A 20,678-nucleotide genomic window follows, 5' to 3' on the forward strand; every position below is an offset into this window, starting at 1 on the left:
TCCCTTATATAAAATGGCAAAGTCAGGGTTTGATAGTTGGAATTTATATTTTTTGGGAATATTTTCAATCCATGGATGCTTGAATCCGTGGATAAAAAAATCTGTGGATATGGAGGGCCGGATGTAGGTGGGAAACAATTTCAGCATCCCATTCTCTGCAATCCCAAAAATGTGGAGACGGAAGACTCCACAACTCCTTTCTGCTCTCTTTTGAGCAGAGAAAACTGATGCGCCAACAAGTATCCAATTCTGACTTTTGGAAGCCATTTTAAGATTTGCTCTTTTGGCTTTAAAGGGATTTTTAACGGGTTAAAATTGTGCATTGTAACATTCACCTGATCCAGTTTGGTGATGTGTTGGAATAGGGCTCTGGAAGACCAGATCCCTGTTTGGCTCTGCAAACCGTCTGGTTGCCCTTGGGCAAGTCACACTCTCTCAGCCTCAGAGGAAGGCCATGACATACCTCTTTCTGAACAAATCTTGCAAAGGAAACCCTGGGATAGGGTTGCCATGAATTGAAAAAGAGTTGAACATACCCTCCAACTATCCTGATTCAACAGGGACAGTTCCAGTTACTCCTCCGTCATCCCATTTTTCCAGCTGGTTTTAAAATGTCCTGCTTTCTCGCTCATCCTCCCACTTTCCCTCTTTTGTCCTTGGTTTACTTCAATGTGCAAAAGTCATTTGCACTCAAATAACTCAGCAAAATTTTGCCCTGCCTAAAAATCCAGTATACAAACCCCAACATTTCTCAGCTGAAAATACTCATTTTGCGCATTCTTCCTCGTTCATTTCTCCTCTTGTCTCCTGCCCACACCCTTTCGGCTGCCCTCTGATGTGGCTTGTCCATGCGCGTCCCACTTTTAATCAGTGAAACGTTGGAGAATATGCCTGAAGGCGCACAACAACAACCACAATTCTCCCGAAGAGCAGACATGTCGTGGCAGGTGGGATAAACTGGAGGCCCGCGTGGGTTGAAAGCAATCTTTAAAACAGCAGCTTTCAGATTTCAACCCAACTAAACAGCAACAAGTTTGCAGCTGAACGTCAAGAAAACAAAAATTATGATCGCGGATCATCTGCATAACGTCAACGAAGACAACGAAGGGGTCAAAATAGTTCATGATTTGTCCATATTTGGGCTGAAGAGCGGAGACTGCCATCGAGAAATCGGAAGAAGATTTGGACTTGGAAGGGCAGCTATGAAGGAAGTAGACAAGATCATGAAATGTGAAGATATATCATTAAATACTAATGTTAGGATCGTCCCTGTCATTGCGTTTCCATTTCTGTGGCGAAAGCTGGACAGTGAAGAAAGCGGATAGGAAGAGATTTGAGATGTGGTTCTGCGGATACCTTGGGACTGCTAAAAAGACAAAGAAATGAATCCGAGAATAACTGATGCCCAAACTCTCCCTAGAAGCCAAAATTACTAAATCGACGTCGTCGTCTTTGGGTCGTATCACGGGAAGAAAGGATTTGCTGGAAAAGACTATCATATCTGGTAAAGGCAATGGGAAAAACGAAGACCCCATTCCAAGTGGATAGGCGCCACCAGAAAAGCCATGGCCATGAATCTACAAGAGATGAGCCATTGAGGATAGGGGGCGAGTTGGACATCTCTCGTTCATAGGGTTGCCATGTGTTGAGACGTGAAGGCGCTTAAACAACCACAACGAAAACAGCAACAGGCCTTTCCCGGATGGGAGAAAACATCCCTGGAGTTCACACAAAAAGAAAGCGCAACTACAATGTTCCGTGGCACCGTTTTGCAAAATGCTTGCAAGGTGGGATCCTGCAGTGTTTTGCACCCACAGACTACAATTTAAATGTGGGGATGCCACGTGAGAGAAGGACCTCTTCGCCACCTTGGGAAATAATAATAAATAGCAACAACGACAACAAATGCTTGAGAAATGTTCAGCAAAGTTCACAAAAACCACACTTCCCTTGCAATCCTGGGAAGCCATCTAGCGGCAACTGATAGTTGGTACAGCAACGGTCGGAAAAGGTGAGGGCAGTTTCCAATTTAGCCTTTTTTTCTAGAACGATGCCCAGTTTATTACAATTGGTGCAGCTACAATCCTCAACCTGTTGCACAGAAGCAAGCCCCCTTGAACTAGGCACCGGTCTCTCCTCAGATTGCATAAAGGAGGCTTGCATGCCCTCTAACTGTCCCATTTTGGAAAGGAGAGCCCCGGTTACTGTCTATATTCATGTCAAGAAGTCTAGAGAGTTTAGTCAATAAAAACTGACCCCCAAAAGCCTGATTCAACTCGTCTGCGAGTCAAGTACGGCACTTTAACTCTTATCAAAAAATGAAACGGCAAGAGTGAAATCTGCCTATCGTGGGGTTTTCCTGGCAAGATTTCTTCAGAGGCTGAGAGAGTGTGACTTGCCCAACCCACCATTAGCACTAAAGGCGGATCTCTTCCAGCAGGATTTCCCATCGGATGTGGTATAGAGATGATGATTAAGACCCCCCTCTCTAAGTATGATGGTACTGTGCGCCCACATTATACGCGGCTTTGAGCATACGGGGAGCAGGGCGTGGCGCATACCATTCACATGAAAGGGGCGCCCTCCTGTGGTGTGTGCCCCATGCGCCACCACTGCGCCGCCTTGGGCATGAGCCCCATTCGTTTGAATGGGGCTTGAGCATCCGCGTATTTTCTCTTATGCGGGGGGGGGGGGGGGGGTCCGGAATGGATCTCCTGCCTAAGAGAAGGGTGGACTGTATATGAATTGATGTTTGGAGATTTTAAGGAACTAATAGGGATGCATAATTCAGTATTAGTATTTTATTGACTGTCCAGTTGCATTGTATTATTTTAATGATGTAATCCCGCCTCGATCCTTGGAAGAGGCGGGACATATAAATAACTATTATTATTATTAAAATAACTCAACATTTGCTCTGGATCTTCCCAGAGGATCTGGAGCTGTGATGCCAGGCGGCTGTTTCGAACGTGTCCCACTGTGCCAACCATTGGTGCAAATCACTCGCTTCTCAGACCGAGGTGCCCAGCCATGAGGTCAATGCATGGCACCTCGATTTGACCTCAACCTGTGGTCAGCACAGTAACATGGGCATGCAAATAGATGCTCCATGCCACAACTCAGTGGCCAAGGTAAAGGAGGGACATTGGTGCAACCCTGAGGCCACAATACTCTAGCTTGCTCCTGGATGCTTCTGCAAACCTGGGTTCAGTGTTCAGATGTTTGCCCAACTACCATTGCTTGGCACAGTGTGGCCAGAGATAGGTAGATGAGCAGTTCTGGTTGGGAACAGAGATCCTTTGGAAGCAGTTGGTTCACCTTTGTGGCTAGAGAACACATTGGCCCACCTTTGCAAGTAGGTGGCCATTGCGCATTGTTACCTTGGCGCATTTCGTGTCACCTCCTGCGTCTTCCTTGGCACTGTTTTTAGAGCTGGGGCCACGCAAGGCCACCTGGCAAAACAGTTTTTCAACACCAGACCAAACAGACCCAAAGAGGCGGACGAATTTACACAGAAGGCTTAGTGTTTTGGTGCGAAAAAGGACCCTCCGGTTTCCCGACTGGCAACAAGCGCCCCAGTGTTTCAGTCAAGAAGTACTTAATGCCGCTAACAAGGAAGAAAGAAAGGATTAGTTATTCAAGCAGAGAGAATTCAAACGCTGCCAGAATGAGGTTTTGTCCAGAATGAAAAATTCCAGAGATATTTATTAAAACAACAACAAAATAAATCAAATAATTCAAATAAATGCATGACGATGTTAACGGTTAGCAGACTTTTCGGTGCAAGTTTGTGATCAAGCTCCAGGAGACCTGGTCGCTCTTATGGGGAAATATTGTATATTAAAACAACCAAGCGAGCAAAGAAATGCACACTCAATTTGCCTTATCTAAAACAATACATACAAGGAAAAAGCACAAGTAATTAGCAAGAAGCAAAACATATATATATGTGTGTATGCACACATACATACATACACTAAACAAGGAAGCAATGGCTTCTGGCATACCTGATTATGGCTCTTTTACATTACTTATCTAACTCCCTTTGGTTTATTGAAAAGTTAATATAATGATTATAATAATCTTCAAATCATGCTATCATACTACATATAGAAGCCCTCACCAAGGGCTATCTCTATCTGTCTGTCTGTCATCTATCTATCATCTACCTATCTTGTTGTGTGCCTTCAAGTTGTTTTTGACCTAAGACAAACCTCCATACTCCACCTAATATTATATTATAATACAATACAATGGAGACATAATCATCTTTAGCATTCTCAATCTCAATCATACCGTCTCCTATCTTTCTTATTATATCTTATCTTATTCCATTTTACATTACTCACATCCCTCATTCTCCCGCCACTGATCTTTATCCTTCCTTTCCAAATCCTTCCTTCCTTATCCTACTCTACTCTTCATTTTGCCTTCCCCTTCTTCATCCTTCTTTCCCTTCCTGCATCCCTCCTTCCTTTCTACTTCTTGCTGTGGTTATGAAATGCAAAACTGCTTCGAGGTGCCAAGGCATTTGGCGACGCAGGCGCTGGCCAACTTGCGCTTGGCATGGCCTCCAGTGACTCCTAACTGGCACAACTAGTTTTTCCCCTGAGCCTAAGTTGGTCAGGAAGTTCTTCATCTGTACACAATGTAAGCAATGCAGATCTACAATGGCTCAGCTGCTCGAAATAAAGTAGGGTTGTACTAATACGCATCCTTGAGAGTGCGTTTCACTTCCGGAGTTCGCAGAACTTAGAAGACTGTTTTGTTGCCGTTGTGTCTTCTGTTCAACTGGTGGATCCCTCTGTTGTCTCAGTTCATCTCTAAAGGCTTTCTCGGTCCCGCCACCGCCACATTTGGTGAGGACACAGGAGACAGGCACTGCATCTGCACTGCTGAAATAATCCAGTTTGACGCCACTTTAACTGCCGCAACTCAATGCTATGGAATACTGGGTTTGTTGTGGCACCACAGCACTCTGACAGAGAAGGCTAAATATCTCACCAAGCTTCGATTCCCAGAGTCCCATGGCACCGAGCCAGGGCACTTAAACCAGTGTCAAACAGGATTATTTCGGCAGTGCGGATGCAGCCAGGGTCTTTTCAGTGGCCGATTGGATTATCTGCAGATTCGATTAATGTGTCCTCTCTAGGAATCTCTGGGTCCTCCAGCGCAACTCTGTCAGATGTTGACCGTAGGGTTGTGCTGGAGAACCTAGACGTTCCGAGAGTAAACACTTCTCTAGGCATTTGTAGGTCCTCCAGTGTGACTCTATGATCAACCTTTGGCAGATGTTGACCACAGAGTTGCACTGGAGGACATGAAGATTGCTAGAGAGGTGTAAAAAGGAATAGCGGTCATGGAGGTCCTCCGCTACCCTGATTTCCATCTTCTTGCTAAAATTATCCTTGCTGCAGTTGCTAAATAAATCATAAAATGCCAGTATTTTTTCTCAGTCCTTCAACCCAAAGAATGTGGAGGGACCACTATAATGTTGGGAAAAGAGGAAGACCCTATTACAGGTGGATAGGCTCCACCAACAAGCCATGGCCCCGATCTTGCAAGGCCGGAGCGGGACTGGCAATGGCAAGGTCCCTCTGAGGTCTCCCATTTGTAGGGCTGCCATAACCACAGTCGACTTGGCGACAGTTCACAACAAGCGCATCGGCCGTTTCACCGATGCGCACATCTCTTGTCTTGCCCTTTTGACCCGGCAGGCAGAGAGATGGTTAACCACTACGCAAAGGCCATGGGTTGTGCAATGATTGCGTATGAAGTAACTCTGCTGGCGCATATTGACGCTATGTGCAGAAAGTGTGTGGGCACTTGGGTTTGGTTATGCTCTAATTCATATCGCAAGCAGACACAGATTAAAATTAATGTATTGATCTGGGTATGGGTTCCACCCCGCACACCGCACCATCCCCAGATGGCCCCAACTTTTGTTGTTGGGTGTTTGCTTTGCTTTCTCAGTTTGATGCCATAAAGCAACCACCTACGTAGTTCCTATGTGTGTTTGTAGCCGTACATCTGCAATTTTGCATTCGTCTGGTCAGTGGACAAACACACTTCTTCGCTTGTTCCATGCTTATGTGAGAATCCATCCTCACCCAGATCCAGTTGCACAGCGTGTTTCATAGAATCATAGAATCACACAACAAATCAATTTTTCTGGAATAACTTTTACTCTAACTTTCTGCTTGTTTGATCTCCATCCATCCATCCATCCATCCATCCATCCATCCATGGATCATCCACCCATCCATCCATCCATGGATCATCCATCCATCCATTGTTACTACATTTACGTTCTGAACAAATGGTGGAACAGGGAAGATTTTATGGCATCCTGGTTGAAGAAAGGTTGTGTATCCACGGAGAGCCAGCTTTCGAGGGTTTGGCTCATTCTATACTCGAATGCCAGATATATACTGGTATTAGAGAAAGTTATTTCGAGCTTAAGAAATGAAATATTGGGGTGTGAAAGAGAAACTTGTGATCCAATATGTGCGACTGGTTTGTGATCCAAAGGGTAGCTGTGTTTGCGGCGAAGGCGCCCATGTTCTTGGAGACCATCCTAACGGACATAGAAACCTGAGGACATGAGTGTATAAAATGCTTTCTGCTATAAGACCAATGGTTAATAAGCTCTCTTTCTTTGTTATTACAGTGCGCTCTGTCACACAAGACGTGTATCTTAAGCTTGGATATGTGTTTTATTTATTAATTCTATTTTAATGTTGATTGTGTAGTCGTATTTGTATGTTAAGTTATGTTAAGTTAACATTTAACGTATTTGTGGGAAAGCTTGAGTGTTTTGATGGCACAATCTGTGAAGTCGAAGGCTTTCATGACTGGCATCCATAGATTTTTGTGGGTTTTTCGGGCCATGTGGCCATGTTCTAGAAGAGTTTATTCCTGACATTTTGCCTTGAATCTTTCTCTGAAGGTGCCAAAGCCACGGATGCCGGTGAAACGTCAGGAATAAACTCTTCTAGAACATGGCCACATGGCCCGAAAAACCCACAAAAAATGAATTAACTATCTATCTATCGGTGGTGGTGCCATGTGGCGCATAAGGACCACATGGGAAGGCCGCCGCTCATTGTCATGGAGGAGACGGAGAGAACAGAGCAAAAGGTGAGATTGTTAAATTTGGGTTTAGAGGCCGAGTTGGATGCTGATGTCGTGAAGACAGTCCATTATTTGATGGTGCGTTTGGCCCATGCCTGGTCCAATGTTTTGGCCATGCGTCACGTAAACAGGATGCCGCAAGCCCGATGGGGAATTTGGAGTAAGCAACACAGGTAGGCAATCCCTTTGACATAATTGAACGTGGAAGTTCGCAACCTTACCTATTGCACAAGTGTTGGGATCAATGAAGCCTCTCCTAATCCATGAATAATCACGGGTGATTTGTGTAACACGCAGAAACAATTTCCCCAAAGAGTAGGCAGTCCCAAGGAAAACAAATGAAATTAAAATAACAACCTGGAGAAAACTAAGCAGAGGCTTCCTTGAGTCAACTAGTACAGAAAGTGCTCCCTGCACGCTGGGACAGCCATAGGTTCTCATTATTCCCTTTGGAGCATGGCCATGGAGCACCTTTATCTCCTCTTGCTTTGGGCCGGGAGAGTGACAACCCTTGCCTTTCTTGCGCTGCTCCTCTGGGCCATTTATTATGATCTTTCCAGGACCAACATGGACCCCGGATTCAACCATCCCTGGAAGCTCCGAGTCATTCACTGGATGCTTATCATGACATGCACATTGGTAAGCTGGCCATCATGTGCGGGTTGCAAGATCCGAAGGGAATGGAGGAGTGCGGTTAGTTTGTAGGAACATGCACAACATTTGAAAATATCTCTGAATTGTTCGAACAGATGGTTTTGTTGTTCGGTCCGTCGCCAGGGATGAGGCTAATGGTAATAGGAAGGATACGGATCAGGGCAAGGATGGTTGCATGGTTTGGGGAAATTGGGGTACCACCTACTGAACCCCTCAAAGCCCTCCCAATCAGTGCTGAGAAGGGGGCTGTAGGGGGACAAGGAGCACATTGGGGGCCATACTACTACTACTACTACTACTAATAGTAATAATAATAATAAAGTAATAATAGTTTTCTGTGGATTTTTGGGGGCTATGTGGCCATGTTCTAGAAGAGTTTATTCCTGATGTTTCGCCAGGATCTAGGACTGGCATGTGTGTGTTTGTGTGTATATATATGTGTGTGTTTGTGTGTGTATATATATGTGTGTGTGTGTATATATGTGAGTGTGCGTGTATATATATATATGTATGTTTGTGTGTGTGTGTGTATATATATATGTGTGAGTGTGTGTGTATATATATGTGTGTGTATATATATGTTTGTGTGTATATATATATATGTGAGTGTGCATGTATATGTGTGTGTGTATATATATATATGTGTGTGTGTGTGTATATATATATGTGAGTGCATGTATATATATGTATGTTTGTGTGTGTGTATATGTGTGAGTGTGTGTATATATGTATGTTTGTGTGTGTATATATGTGTGTGTGTATATATATGTGTTTGTGTGTATATGTGTGTGTGTGTGTGTGTATGTGAGTGTGTGTGTATGTGTGTGACTTTCAAAGCCCTCCATGGATTGGCCCTTCCTTACTTATCTGACCTTCTTTCTCCTTACATTCCTACTCGCACCCTCCGCTCTTGTAGTCAAGGTCTCCTGTCACAGTGTAGGACTACCACTGCCCCCTCCCATATTCGTCCCTTCTCGCTTGCTGCCCCTTACTCCTGGAACCTTCTTCCTCCACATGCACACCTCATCACTTCTCTAACCTGTTTCAAAACTGAGTTAAAGACTATATGGTTTAGAGAAGCGTTCCCAGAGGCGAGCCCCTCTCTGACCCAGGAAGCCTCCTTTTAACCATCCATTAAGAAGCCAAGCCCTTCCTCCAGTCCATCTGCCTTGGTCCAGGCCTTGGAGGAGGAGAAGAACTGCTGGACCTGATACCATTCCCCACCATCACTCCCTTCTCCTTTTGTGTCGTGTCTTTTTAGATTGTAAGCCTGAGGGCAGGGAATCGTCTAACTAAAAGATTGCATGTACAGCGCTGTGTAAATTTACAGCGCTTTATAAATAAAAGTTAATAATAATAATAATAATAATAAGAATAATATATGTGTGTGTGTGTGTGTTTTAAAATCTAAGATAATGAAAGAAGTGAGTATATAACCATAAAATTCAGGTTAGTTGGAAGTATTTGGCAAACATTTTTATTATTATTAATTTTTATTTTTATCAAATAATAATAATAATAATAATTTTAACATAAAACACTCAATTAAAATAATAATAATAATAATAATAATAATTATTATTATTATATGTAGGGATATGTGTATTATTTGTGTGTGTGTGTATATATAATACACATATCCCTACATATAATAATAATAATAATAATAATCAATGATATCCTACCTATATCTATCACATCTAAACCTATCTTCTGTAATAACCAATATCTTTAACTAAATATAATCACCTTCTGCCTATCTTCTTCTATGTAACTTCCTATACTAGAAGAACTCCATCTGAAAACTACATATCCCTTTTTTTACCAAACCGTTCTTATAAAAATCAGTCTAATTCTACTAAAACAAAGGATTAGCATTTATTATCCAACTATATATATATATAGTTGGACACGTTTCTAGGATGAAGGACCATCGCCTCCCCAAAATAGTATTCTACGGTGAACTCGCCACGGGTCAAGAGCGTAAGAGGGGCGCCCCAAAGAAGAGATACAAGGACTCCCTGAAACAACATCTCAGGCTTGGCCAGATAGATCACCAACAATGGTCCTCCCTGGCCTCGCATCGGGAGGCATGGAGACGCACTATCCATGACGTTGCAGCCTTCTTTGAAAGCTCACGCCGAACGAGCCTCGAAGAGAAACGACAACGCAGAAAGAACCGCAACCTGGAAACATCACCCAAGGAGCCTTTCTGCTGTGCTTTCTGCAACCGGAACTGTTTATCCCGAATTGGCCTTTTTAGTCACCAACGCACTTGTACAAAGCGCAGGATGAGTCCTTCCTGAATCTTCGTTCGCGAAGCAAAGCCATATATATATATATATATATATATGGATTCGGAAACTGTCAAAAATATCTTAATCTGGGAACCCTTCCGGAGCGGTGAAATAATCCCCCACCTGGGAACATTTGGGACCAGTGAAAATAATGTCCTCTCTGAGGTACCTTTGGCATGCGGGAAAGTAATCCCCAGCACTAGTACATTCAGAAAATATCAATAATATCCCAATCCAGGAACCCTTCTGGACCGGTGAAAAAATGTCCTCACCGGGGTACCTTTGGGACACGGGACAGTAATCCCCAGCCCTAGTACATTCGGAAACTGTCAAAAATCTCAATCCGGGAATCCTTCCAGACCGGTGAAAAAATTCCCCTACCCTTTGGGACAGGTGAAAATAATTTCCTCACCTGGGTACGTTTGGGACGCGGAAAAGTAATCCCAATCCGGGAACCCTTCTGAACCGGTGAAAAAAATCCCCTAACTGGGGACCTTTGGGACAGATGAAAATAATTTCCTCACTGATTTATATTTGGGACCCAGGGACATAATCCCCAGCCCTAGTGCATTCGGAAACTGTCATAAATATCCCAATCCAGGGTCCCTTCCAGACCAGTGAAAAATTTCCCCTTCCCCGGGACCAGCGGAGGAACTGAAAACAATGTCCTTCCCGTGTTACCTTAGGGACCCGGGAAAGTCATCCCCAGCCCTAGTACATCCAGAAACCCTAAAAAAAATATCCCAATTGTGGTCCGTTTTGGATCAGTGGAAAAAATCCCCTACCCAGGATCCTTCCGGAAAGGTGAAAATAACTTTCTCACCAGGGTACTTTTGGGACCCGCAATCCACAGCCTTAGCACATTTGGAAGTTGTCAAAAGAAATCCCAATCCGTGGTCCCTTCCACACCGGTACCGAACCAGGGGACCTTTGGGACAGGAGAAAGATTTTCCGTTCCCCGGCGTACCTTTGTGACCTGGGAAAGTAGTCCCCAGCCCTAGTACATTCGGAAATTGTCAAAGATATCCCTTCCGGACTTGTGAAAAGAAGAATAGAATTTGCTGCATCGAATACATAGGACTGTGCTGCGAGACCCAGAGATGCTCAGAGAAATGTTCTCTCTAAGGATCTCTAGGTCTTCCAGAGCAATGTCTGGAGAAGGTTGGCCATAGAGTTGTGCTGGAGGATCTAGAAATTCCTAGAGAGGACATATTGACCAAATCCGCAAGTAATCAAATCTCCATGAGTCAAAGCCACCAACGTAATACTTCCAGCTTTCAGGAGTCCTAGGCAACACAGTCCCTTTCCAGCTGTTGCTCCATGTTCACAGAACTGCCTTGCTTAATATTTGTGGGATGCTTCTTCCATTATGGAAATCTCCCACTTATTTGATGGCTTAGGAACCACAGCACTGTCCAAAAGTGGAACGGGTTGAAAAGCTGTTTGAACTTGCATTTGCAAGACTGAACACAAGATGGTGCCAAGTGGACTGAGAGGAAGAAACAACAACAAAGTGTGCCTTTGAGGGTGGGAGCATGGAGAGAAGGACCTCCCCCAAAAGATCTCAAAACAAGGGCAGGTCCATCAGGGAGAAGATGGTCGTTCAACTTTTGTGGGCTCTGTCCATGCTATTGAATGGGGCGAATGTTCTCCTTCAAAGGAACCATCTGTTGTGTAGATGCTCAACAGGTTTAGCTTGCCATTCAGGTGACACATCTTGGGTACAATTGTTTGGCACACAGGGACCTGCCTGAACCTGCCTAATAATCTGCTATTAGTCCATCTGGCCCTGTGTAGCCAATTCGGATTGTCAGCCGTGGTGGATCTTCAGTGTTTCAGGCTTATTATTATTATTATTATTATTATTATTATTATTATTATTTATATTGCTGTAGATTTACACAGAGCTGTACATATAGACAGTACTAGCTCTGTAGTATCCTAAGTCTACATGGTATTCCTGGGTGGTCTCCATCCAAGTATCAATCAGGCTTGACCCTCCCTAACATTTGAAGTCACACAAGACCACGGCCGAGGTACTTTGTTGTTGTTTATGGCCCAATCCAGACGGGCCCATAGTGTGCCCTCGTTGTGTGCTAGGGTTGGCCGAGGGCACACCACCCATACGTGCCTCACCCCTAGCACATGACGAGGGTGTCAAAACAGCGGTGCCCTATACAGATAGGTGCTGCCATTTTGACATGACAGATGCCTAGCATCCGCACATCGCAGTGCCATAGTGACATCGCGAGTGCACCATTGGTGCACTGCGGCATTATGGCACCGCAAAAAGAACCTGCTTTTGCTGGTTCTTTTTGCTCTGTGAGGGAGCCGTGCAGTTTGTCCGCTGTGGCTTCTTTGCGGAGCAGAACAAGGCGCCAGCAAACCGCCCTTTTTAGGCGGTCTGTACCCCGCATATATTATTTTTATTTGATTTTATTCAAGGATTGATATCCTGCCTTTCCTCGCACAATAGGATTCATTGTTGTTGTTGTTGTTGTTGTTGTTGTTGTTGTTGTGTGGCCTTCAAATCCTTTCCGACTTATGGCGACCCTAAGGCAAACCTGCCATGGGGTTCCCTTGGCAAGATTTCTTCCGGGGAGGTTTGCCATGAGGCTGAGAGAGTGTGACTCGCCTAAAGTCACCCAGACCTTCACAGCCGAGCTGGGAATCGAACTCAGGGTCTCCAGAGTTGCAGTCCATATGCTTGAACCGCTGTACCACGCTGGAGGTACTATGTTGCTTCAGCATAGTAAAAACGTAGCTGGTGGAATTATACCAAGCATTTATGTATTTTAGGAATCAGTGTGATGTAGTAGTTTGAGTGCGGGATTAGGATTCGGAGAGACCAGGATTCAAATCACTGCTTCGACCTGAAAAAATCCATTGGGTGATCTTGGGCAAGTCCCCCCAAATATTCCTCTCTTCTCCCACCTGCGGCATTAATTTTGCAGAAATCATGCGCAGCTTTCAGCATATGCAGAAAGCCGCATGGGAGTGCACAGGAGTGCGTGGGGCACAAGGGGCGGCATGTCCAACTGAAAGTAATGGGGCGTGCACCGCGCTGCCGCACCATCCACAAGCCCCATTACTTTCAATGGGGCTTGAGCATATGCGGGTTTTTTATGTGGGGAGGGGGTCCAGAACGGGGCCCCGCGTAACAATAGGGCACACTGTACTTTTGAATTTTGAACTCAATTTGCAGCAATTGAAGCAGGCTGAGAGCAAAGGGGAAAAGTGGGAGGAAGAGAAAGAAACTGGGACTTTTAAAAGCAGCAGGAAAAGCGGGACAGCGGAGGAGTAATTGCCACATTTCTGACATTCCAGCAGTCAATGCAGTCTGCATCCTATAAAATTACAGTAAATCGCATGGGGACGTTAGAATTTTGGACTGCAGTTCCCCAAATCCTTTATCCAGCATGACTAACACACCCTGTGTTACTGCAAAATGATGAATACCATTTCCAAAGAGTGTTGCATTTTCATTTGATCCCTTCACCTCCAAACAGGGGAAGATCATGGAACTGCTGGGCCTTTGCAAGCAGATCAACTTAATCCGTTTTGCTATGGATCTCAGGAAGCCAAAGATGCATCCCAGCCTCTCAGCCAAAGATCTGTACTTTGATGGGGTTCCTGTTCGGGTTTACCAGCCTAAAGCACCATCTGCTACCAGTAGGAAAGGACTGGTTTTCATCCATGGAGGAGCTGGAATGGCTGGAAGCATTGGTAAGAGAATAAACCTGTAGTCTAGATGCACTTCCTTGGGACTGCGGCTGCATCTACACCGCAGGAGCAATGCACTTTGACGCCACTTTAAACGCCATAGCTCCATGCAATGCAATTACGAGATTTGTACTTTTGTGCAATATTTCGCCTTCTCTGTTGGAGAGTTCTTGTGTGACAATAAACAACAAATCCCCGGATTCCATAGGATGGAGCCATGACAACTAAAGCAGTGTCCAGCTGCATTATGTTTTGCAATGTGGACGCAGTCACAGACAACAACTCCCTTGGTAAAAAGGAAGGCGTTGGGACAAATTTCATCCCAAACGCCAAGTTGTCCATGACAAGCAGCTGAAGCTTAGGGAGGTTTCTGACGGTGGTTAAACTTCACAATGAAATAAAAATCTGAACAGTCATCACAAAGTGAAGTCAAAGGCTTTCATGGCTGGCATCCATAGTTTTTTGTGGGCTTTTCGGGCTCTGTAGCCATGTTCTAGAAGAGTTTCTTCCTGACGTTTCGCCAGCATCTGTGGCTGGCATCTTCAGAAAATGCTGGCATGGAAAGGAGTGGGGTATATATATTGTGTAACCTGGGAAGGCAGGAGTGATTTGCATGTATATTTTTTTGTTGCTAAAGGCTGGGAGGATATGCAAAGGAGGATGAGCGTCTGCTTGCTTCATGCTCATTGTCTGCTGGGAAACCCCTGACTCTGGGAGATTTCCCATTTACATTTGTTGAGTCTTCTTCTTGCTGTTTTTCAGGACTGGCAGCCAAACCTTGGTTACTTTAACCTTGGTTACTGTTGAAATTGTCCAGGTGTTTGAGGATTTCAATGGCTTCCCTGTGCATCCTGGCATGGCAGTGGTTGGCATGGTCCAGAACTTCAGTGTTTTCAAATAGCATTTTATGCCCAGAATGATTTATATCATGTTCTGCTGCTGCTGATTTTTCTGGCTGCAGTGTCTCTCATGTTCCTTGATTTGCACACTGCGTTTGGTGGTCCCTATGGAGACTTGTCCGCAGCCGCATGGTATGCGCTAAACTCCTGCGGCTGTGAGAGGGCCTCTCTGGTCCTTGGCTGAGCTAAGCATTTGCTGGATTTTCTTCGTCGGTTTGTAAACCATTTGTAGGTTGTGCTTCCTCACCACTTTGCCTATTCTGTCTGTGACTCCTTTGATGTATGGTAGAAATACCTTTCCTTTGGATGGCTGCTTGTCTTCATTCCTCTGGGTTTTCCTGGCAGCCCTTCTGATGTCTGAGCTGGAATAACCATTGGTCTGTAGAGCCTGGTCCAGGTGCTTCAGTTCATCTTCCAAGAAGTGCGGTTTGCAGATGCGTTTTGCTCAGTCTACCAGTGTTTTGACTGTGCTCCTTTTTTGTCCTGGGTGATGGTTGGAGTTCTTGTGCAGGTATCCTTCCATATGTGTGGGTTTTCTGTATACTGTGTGAGCCAAACGTTGGTTCGGTTTGCAGATGGCTAGGACATCCAAGAATGGCAGTGTTCCTTCCTTTTCTTTTTCCATAGTGAATTGGATGTTGGGGTGCATGTTGTCCAGATGGTCCAGGAACACAGCCAGGTGGTCTTCTCCATGGCTCCAGATGGCGAAGGTGTCATCCACGTATCGGAACCAAGTTGTGGGCTTTTTCAGTAGTGTTTCCAGGGCTTATTTTTCAAAGTGTTCCATGTAGAAGTTTGCTATCACCGGGCTTAGAGGGCTTCCCATTGCTACCCCATCTCTTCGTTCGTAGAATCCATTGCCCCACTGGAAATAGCTTGTGGTGAGGCAATGTTCGAACAGGGCTGTGATGTCTTCTGGAAACATCTGTCGGATGAGTGTCATGGTGCCCATTATCGGGGCACTCATCCGACAGATTTTTCCAGAAGACATCACAGCGCTATTCGAACATTGCCTCACCACAAGCTATTTCCGGTGGGACAGTTGTTCCCAGATTATTGAGACTGAAAGGCACTTTTATCTTTCTCACTGGGCCTTTTTATACTTCCACAACTGTGGTGCTAAAATTCCATTTAAACTGCCATTCGTGGGGATCCTCAGATTTGTAGTTTGGGGAGGGTCTCTGGCTGAAAATGACAAATGGTTGCCGTTGCATGCTTTCAAGTTGTTTCTGACTTATGGCAACCCTACGGCAACCCTGTCTTGGGGTTACCTGAGGCTGAGAGTGCGTGACTTGTGCTTTGCCACCTAATGGGTTTCCATCGCTGAGTGCTGTATCGAACCCTGGTCTCCAGAGTCGTAGTCCAGTGCTCAAACCACTATGTTACATCCTTCACTAAACTGCAAATCCCGGGATCCCATAGGATGTTGCCACGGTGGTTAAAGTGGAACCATAACTGTAAAATTGTGTAGGATGAAACCCACTCAAGACAGCCCTTCAAAGAGCTTTACTTTGTCACTGATTTTGGTCTTTCTTGCCACCAAATTATTGTTTTCTCCCATAGATCAGTACCAGGACATTTGCAGGAAACTTGCCAAGGATACGGACTCAGTGGTTGTGTCTGTTGGGTAAGTGCCTCCAAATAAATTCCATTGCATGAAATACACAAACACAAATGCACATAGGAATGGCACATTTGCATCAGTTTCTTGCTGTATTTCTTGATCGATTTGCTTGGCATGTGGTTCCTAAGCAAAAACTGTCCGTGTTTTCTTTCCTCAGCTTCTCTGCTGGAACATCATGTGCGGAAGATAGCGGTTTGTGAACATGTTTCCTTTCTCACTTTAAAAGAAGGCTCATGATGCTTCTGCCAACCACACAAAAACCATGATTACAGCATTAATATTTGTTGCCTTCAGCCTCATTCCCACTTACAAATAAATCACTTTGTGATCCGAATTGATGGATCGGTTCGACAGCGGGCAAATTGAAATCGATTCTGATCCGCGTCCCATTCGCACTTGCACTGAATCGATTTATTGCAAAAGAGGCGGAAAAGATGAGCGCCAAAAAGACATGCGTTAAATGGGTCTAGTGCAGGGTGCCCCCTTGCCAAAACGTTTCAGCGATTTGGCTCAAGTGCCAACAAGGGTCATTTAAACCACTTCAAATCCGTTAGCAAACCAGTTTATAACATACTGGGAATGAGGCCAGTAAGTCATTTCTGACTTATGGTGGCCCTACTGCAAGCCTATCATAAGGTTTTCTTGGCCAGAGGAGGTTTGCCATTGCCATCTTCTGAGGCCGAGAGAGTGGGACTTGCCCAAGGCTGGTTTACAAGGCTGAGCTGGGATTCGAACCCTGCTCTCCAGAGTCATAGTCCAGTGCTCAAACCACAACACCACGCTGGCTCCTCAATATTATGAAATCATATTTAAAATATTAAATTACTTAACACCCACATGTTATTATTTTATTACTACATGTTCTTATTTTACTACTACTATGTTACTACTACAGTGGGCTCTTGGTGTTCAGTAGCATTCAGTTTCAGGACCCCCCATTGACACCAAAATCCATAGATGCTCAAGTGCTATTATATTCAATGGCATGGTGAAATGGTATCCGTTATATAAAATGGCACAACCAAGGTTTGCATTTTGGAATGTATGTATTTGTTAATAATATTTTCAAGTCACCATAGTGAATCAGTGGATAAATAATTTGGGGCTACGGAGGGGCGACTGTAGAATTGCTATTAAAATATACAAGGGGTTTAAAAATGAATGGTGCAGAACCATCCAGGAATTTATCATAATTAGAGTTGCAATTAGGAATTGATAATAATTACAATATTAATATCATGGAAGCAATGAAACTGGCAAGAAGGACAGGGAATTGTAGTGGATGTGAAGCATACATCCTCTCCCTTGAACCCAGGGTCCATCTACGTTGTCGAAATAATGCACTTTGACACCACTTTAACTGCCATGGCTCTGTCCTAATGAATCCTGGGATTTGGTGAGGCACCGACACACTTTGATAGAGAAGGCTATAGCTGTTTAAAACTGGAAATCCCAGGATTCCATAGAATGGAGCTACTTCAAGTGATGTCAAACTGCATTGTTTCTACACTGGTTTTAGTCACCCATGGTTATGCGGAGCCTTCATCCCAACATGCTTTAGAAGAGTGGTTCCCAAATTTCGGTCCTCCAGATGTTAGGGACTTCAGCTCCCAGAATCCTTGACTATTGGCCAGGTTGCCTGGGGCTTCTGGGAGTTGAAGTCGAAAACAACTGGAGGGTCAAAGTTTGGGAATCACTGCTTCAGAACACCCCTTTCAGACCAGTGGTTCCCAAACTTTGGTCCTCCAGGTGTTTGGGTCTTCAACTCCCAGAAGCTCCAACCAACTTGGCCAACAGTCAGGAATTCTGGGAGCTGAAGTCCAAATCTCCTGAAGGACCAAAGTCTGGGAACCACTGCTTCAGACTATTATCTTTAAAAATATGAAGGCCAAAAGAAGATCAAGGGTTGCCCACTCCCCACTTTGAAACCAAGTCTTTGCTCAAATGCTTCATCGGGACTTACATTAAGTTTGAAAGAGATTCCAGGTAATTCACATTTTCACTTGTGTGTTACGGCTCTCCAGGTATCGTCTCGCTCCTGAGTACCTGTCCCCCACACAATGCAACGACTGCCACACGGCGACTGTGCACTTCATGCGAAATGCCGAGGCCTATGGGGTGGATCCGTCCCAGATCGTCATCGGAGGGGACAGTGCCGGGGGGAATTATGTCACCGTGACCACCCAAAAATTGGCAGGGAGATCAGACCTTTGCAAGCTGCGGGCTCAAGTACTGATCTATGCGGGGTTCCAGGCTATGGACCTCAATTTGCCTTCCTATCAGCAGAATGCCACGATGCCGCTCTTGTACCGGGACACTGTTTCTTTCTATGGTATGCGCTGTTTTAGGAAGGACACTTCTTTGTCGGAGGAGCTGCTGAAAGGGTCTCACGTGCCGGATGAAATGAGGCTGAAATACGGGAAGTGGATGAGTCCGGATAACATCCCGGAGCGCTTTAAGGCCCGAGGCTACCGACGGATCCCGCCAGCTCCTTATAAGCCGGAAGTCTACAAGCAATTATATGAGTTTCTCGAAGTCTCATTTTCTTCCATTTTGGCTGAAGACGCTGTCTTCCAACAGCTCCCAGAGGCTTTCATTGTAACTTGTGAGTATGATGTGTTTCGGGATGACGGCCTGCTCTACAAGAAACGTCTGGAGGACAATGGAGTGAAGGTCAGCTGGTTCCATGCCGAAAACGGGTTTCATGGCATCCTAAACTTCTTTGACACGGGCTTTTTATCATTCCCCGATGGGGTCGAAATCCTGGATCGTGTGGCAGAGTTTATTAAACACTTGTGAATGTTTTTGGCTAACATTTGTCACAAGAATTTGCTCCGCCAACAGAATGGATAGACTCCCCTTGCCGTCTTATATACTTGGAAGCTCCCCTACAGTTGAGCATTTCTGGCCAGTGCACAACGTTTGTAACCAGTTCAGGACTTGCAGAAGTGGAGTTGTGGGTCTTGGTGCTATTTCACATGTGCACTGAACATTATGTATCGAGCACGGAGTATTGTATGAGGAAGATTTGGTTGAACAGCATTGTAATTCACTAGCTGCATTGCACATCTATGACCTAACTCTAGGAGTGTAAAGCTACACTCCATCTCCTCAAAGTAACTGCTCCTTGATGTTTGGTTGTTCTTATGTGCTTTCAAGTCATTTTCGACTGATGGTGAGCCTAAGGTGACCTTATCATAGGGTTTTCTTGGCAAGTTTCGCGTTTGCCTTCCCCTGAGGCTGAGAGCGTGTGACTTGCCCAAGGTCACCCAATGGGTGTCATGGCCAACTTGGGAATCCAACCTTGGTCTCTGGAGTTGTAGTCCAACACTCAAACCACTAGGCCACACTGGATCCTAGATGTTAGATCTATATAATTCAGGAACATGAGAGCCATGCATTTTTAATGCTCATAACTGGGTATTTGATTGGGCAAAGGTTTTGGTTAACCAGCCTGTCAGATATAGTTATATAGACGGGCGCGATAGGGCGCCCTCGTCACATGCGAAGGTCAGCGCTTCTAGACGCCCCTTGCCCCTCACACGGGTCAAGAACATCAAAATGGCGGTGCCCTGTACAGATGGGTGCCGCCATCATTACATGACAGATGCCTTGTGTCTGCACGGTGCGGCACCATTGCGATGTTGCGAGTGCACCATTGGCACACTGCGGCATCATAATGGCGCCACAAGAACAACCCACTTTTTGCAGGTTCTTTTTGGTCTGCGAAGAAGTCCCATGGTCTGGATGCTGTCCCGCGCCATAGATAACTATATCTAAACTTTATATAGATATGTAACTATGTCTAAACGCAGTGGGCCAAAATAACCTAAAGGCACCAGATCCCACCTGATCTGAGAAGCTAATCAGGGTTAGCCCTGTTTAATACTTGGATAGGAGACCACCAATGAATATCAGGTGCTGTAGGCTCTGTTTCAGAGGAAGGGACTAGCAAAACCACCTCTGAGTATCTCTGGTCTAAGAGAACCCTGTACAAAAAAAAATCATGGGTTGCCATAAGTCAACAGGGGACTTGAAGGCACATACACATGTATCTCGAAACAACCCAAGCAATTTGATACAGAGCTTGGAAAACTGGTGTGCTCCCAGAAAACCAATGTGGTGCAGTGTGCAGACGTTTGGAAGGTAGTGCTATTCCTAGGTAGGTTTTTGGAATAATACAGCATGCCCTCGGCTTACGTGGGGGATCCATTCCAGACCCCCCCCCCCCCACATTAGTCAAATTCCGCACATGCTCAAGCCCCTTTGGAATGCATTGGACTCATGCATCATTCCCATGGGATGTGCCACCCCTTGCACCCTGCGTACTCCCAGCAGCTATATGCA

General features: G+C 45.1%; 1 protein-coding gene across 1 annotated transcript; it reads left to right on the forward strand.

Annotated features, from left to right (window-relative positions):
- The first annotated feature begins 6,962 nt into the window (after positions 1 to 6,962).
- LOC149307823 (arylacetamide deacetylase-like 4) lies at positions 6,963 to 19,522 on the forward strand. The gene is made up of 4 exons (XM_089534483.1): positions 6,963 to 7,140; positions 13,595 to 13,811; positions 16,271 to 16,334; positions 18,356 to 19,522. Exons 1-4 carry the CDS (start codon positions 7,087 to 7,089, stop codon positions 19,128 to 19,130), a joined length of 1,110 nt encoding a protein of 369 aa, XP_089390609.1. The 5' UTR covers positions 6,963 to 7,086; the 3' UTR covers positions 19,131 to 19,522.
- Positions 19,523 to 20,678: the final 1,156 nt, after the last annotated feature.

This window comes from Sceloporus occidentalis, unplaced genomic scaffold (assembly GCF_023333645.1).
Source record: "Sceloporus occidentalis isolate IW3139 unplaced genomic scaffold, rSceOcc1.0.p SCAF_8, whole genome shotgun sequence".
Classification (NCBI taxonomy): domain Eukaryota; kingdom Metazoa; phylum Chordata; class Lepidosauria; order Squamata; family Phrynosomatidae; genus Sceloporus; species Sceloporus occidentalis.

Excerpts from the sequence above, each read along its gene's own strand:
- LOC149307823 (XM_089534483.1), top strand. The coding sequence starts at position 7,087 with ATGGGAAGGCCGCCGCTCATTGTCATGGAGGAGACGGAGAGAACAGAG. Across the intron at positions 7,141-13,594 it reads CGGAGAGAACAGAGCAAAAG|GGGAAGATCATGGAACTGCT; the intron begins GTGAGATTGTTA and ends ACCTCCAAACAG. Across the intron at positions 16,335-18,355 it reads TCAGTGGTTGTGTCTGTTGG|GTATCGTCTCGCTCCTGAGT; the intron begins GTAAGTGCCTCC and ends ACGGCTCTCCAG.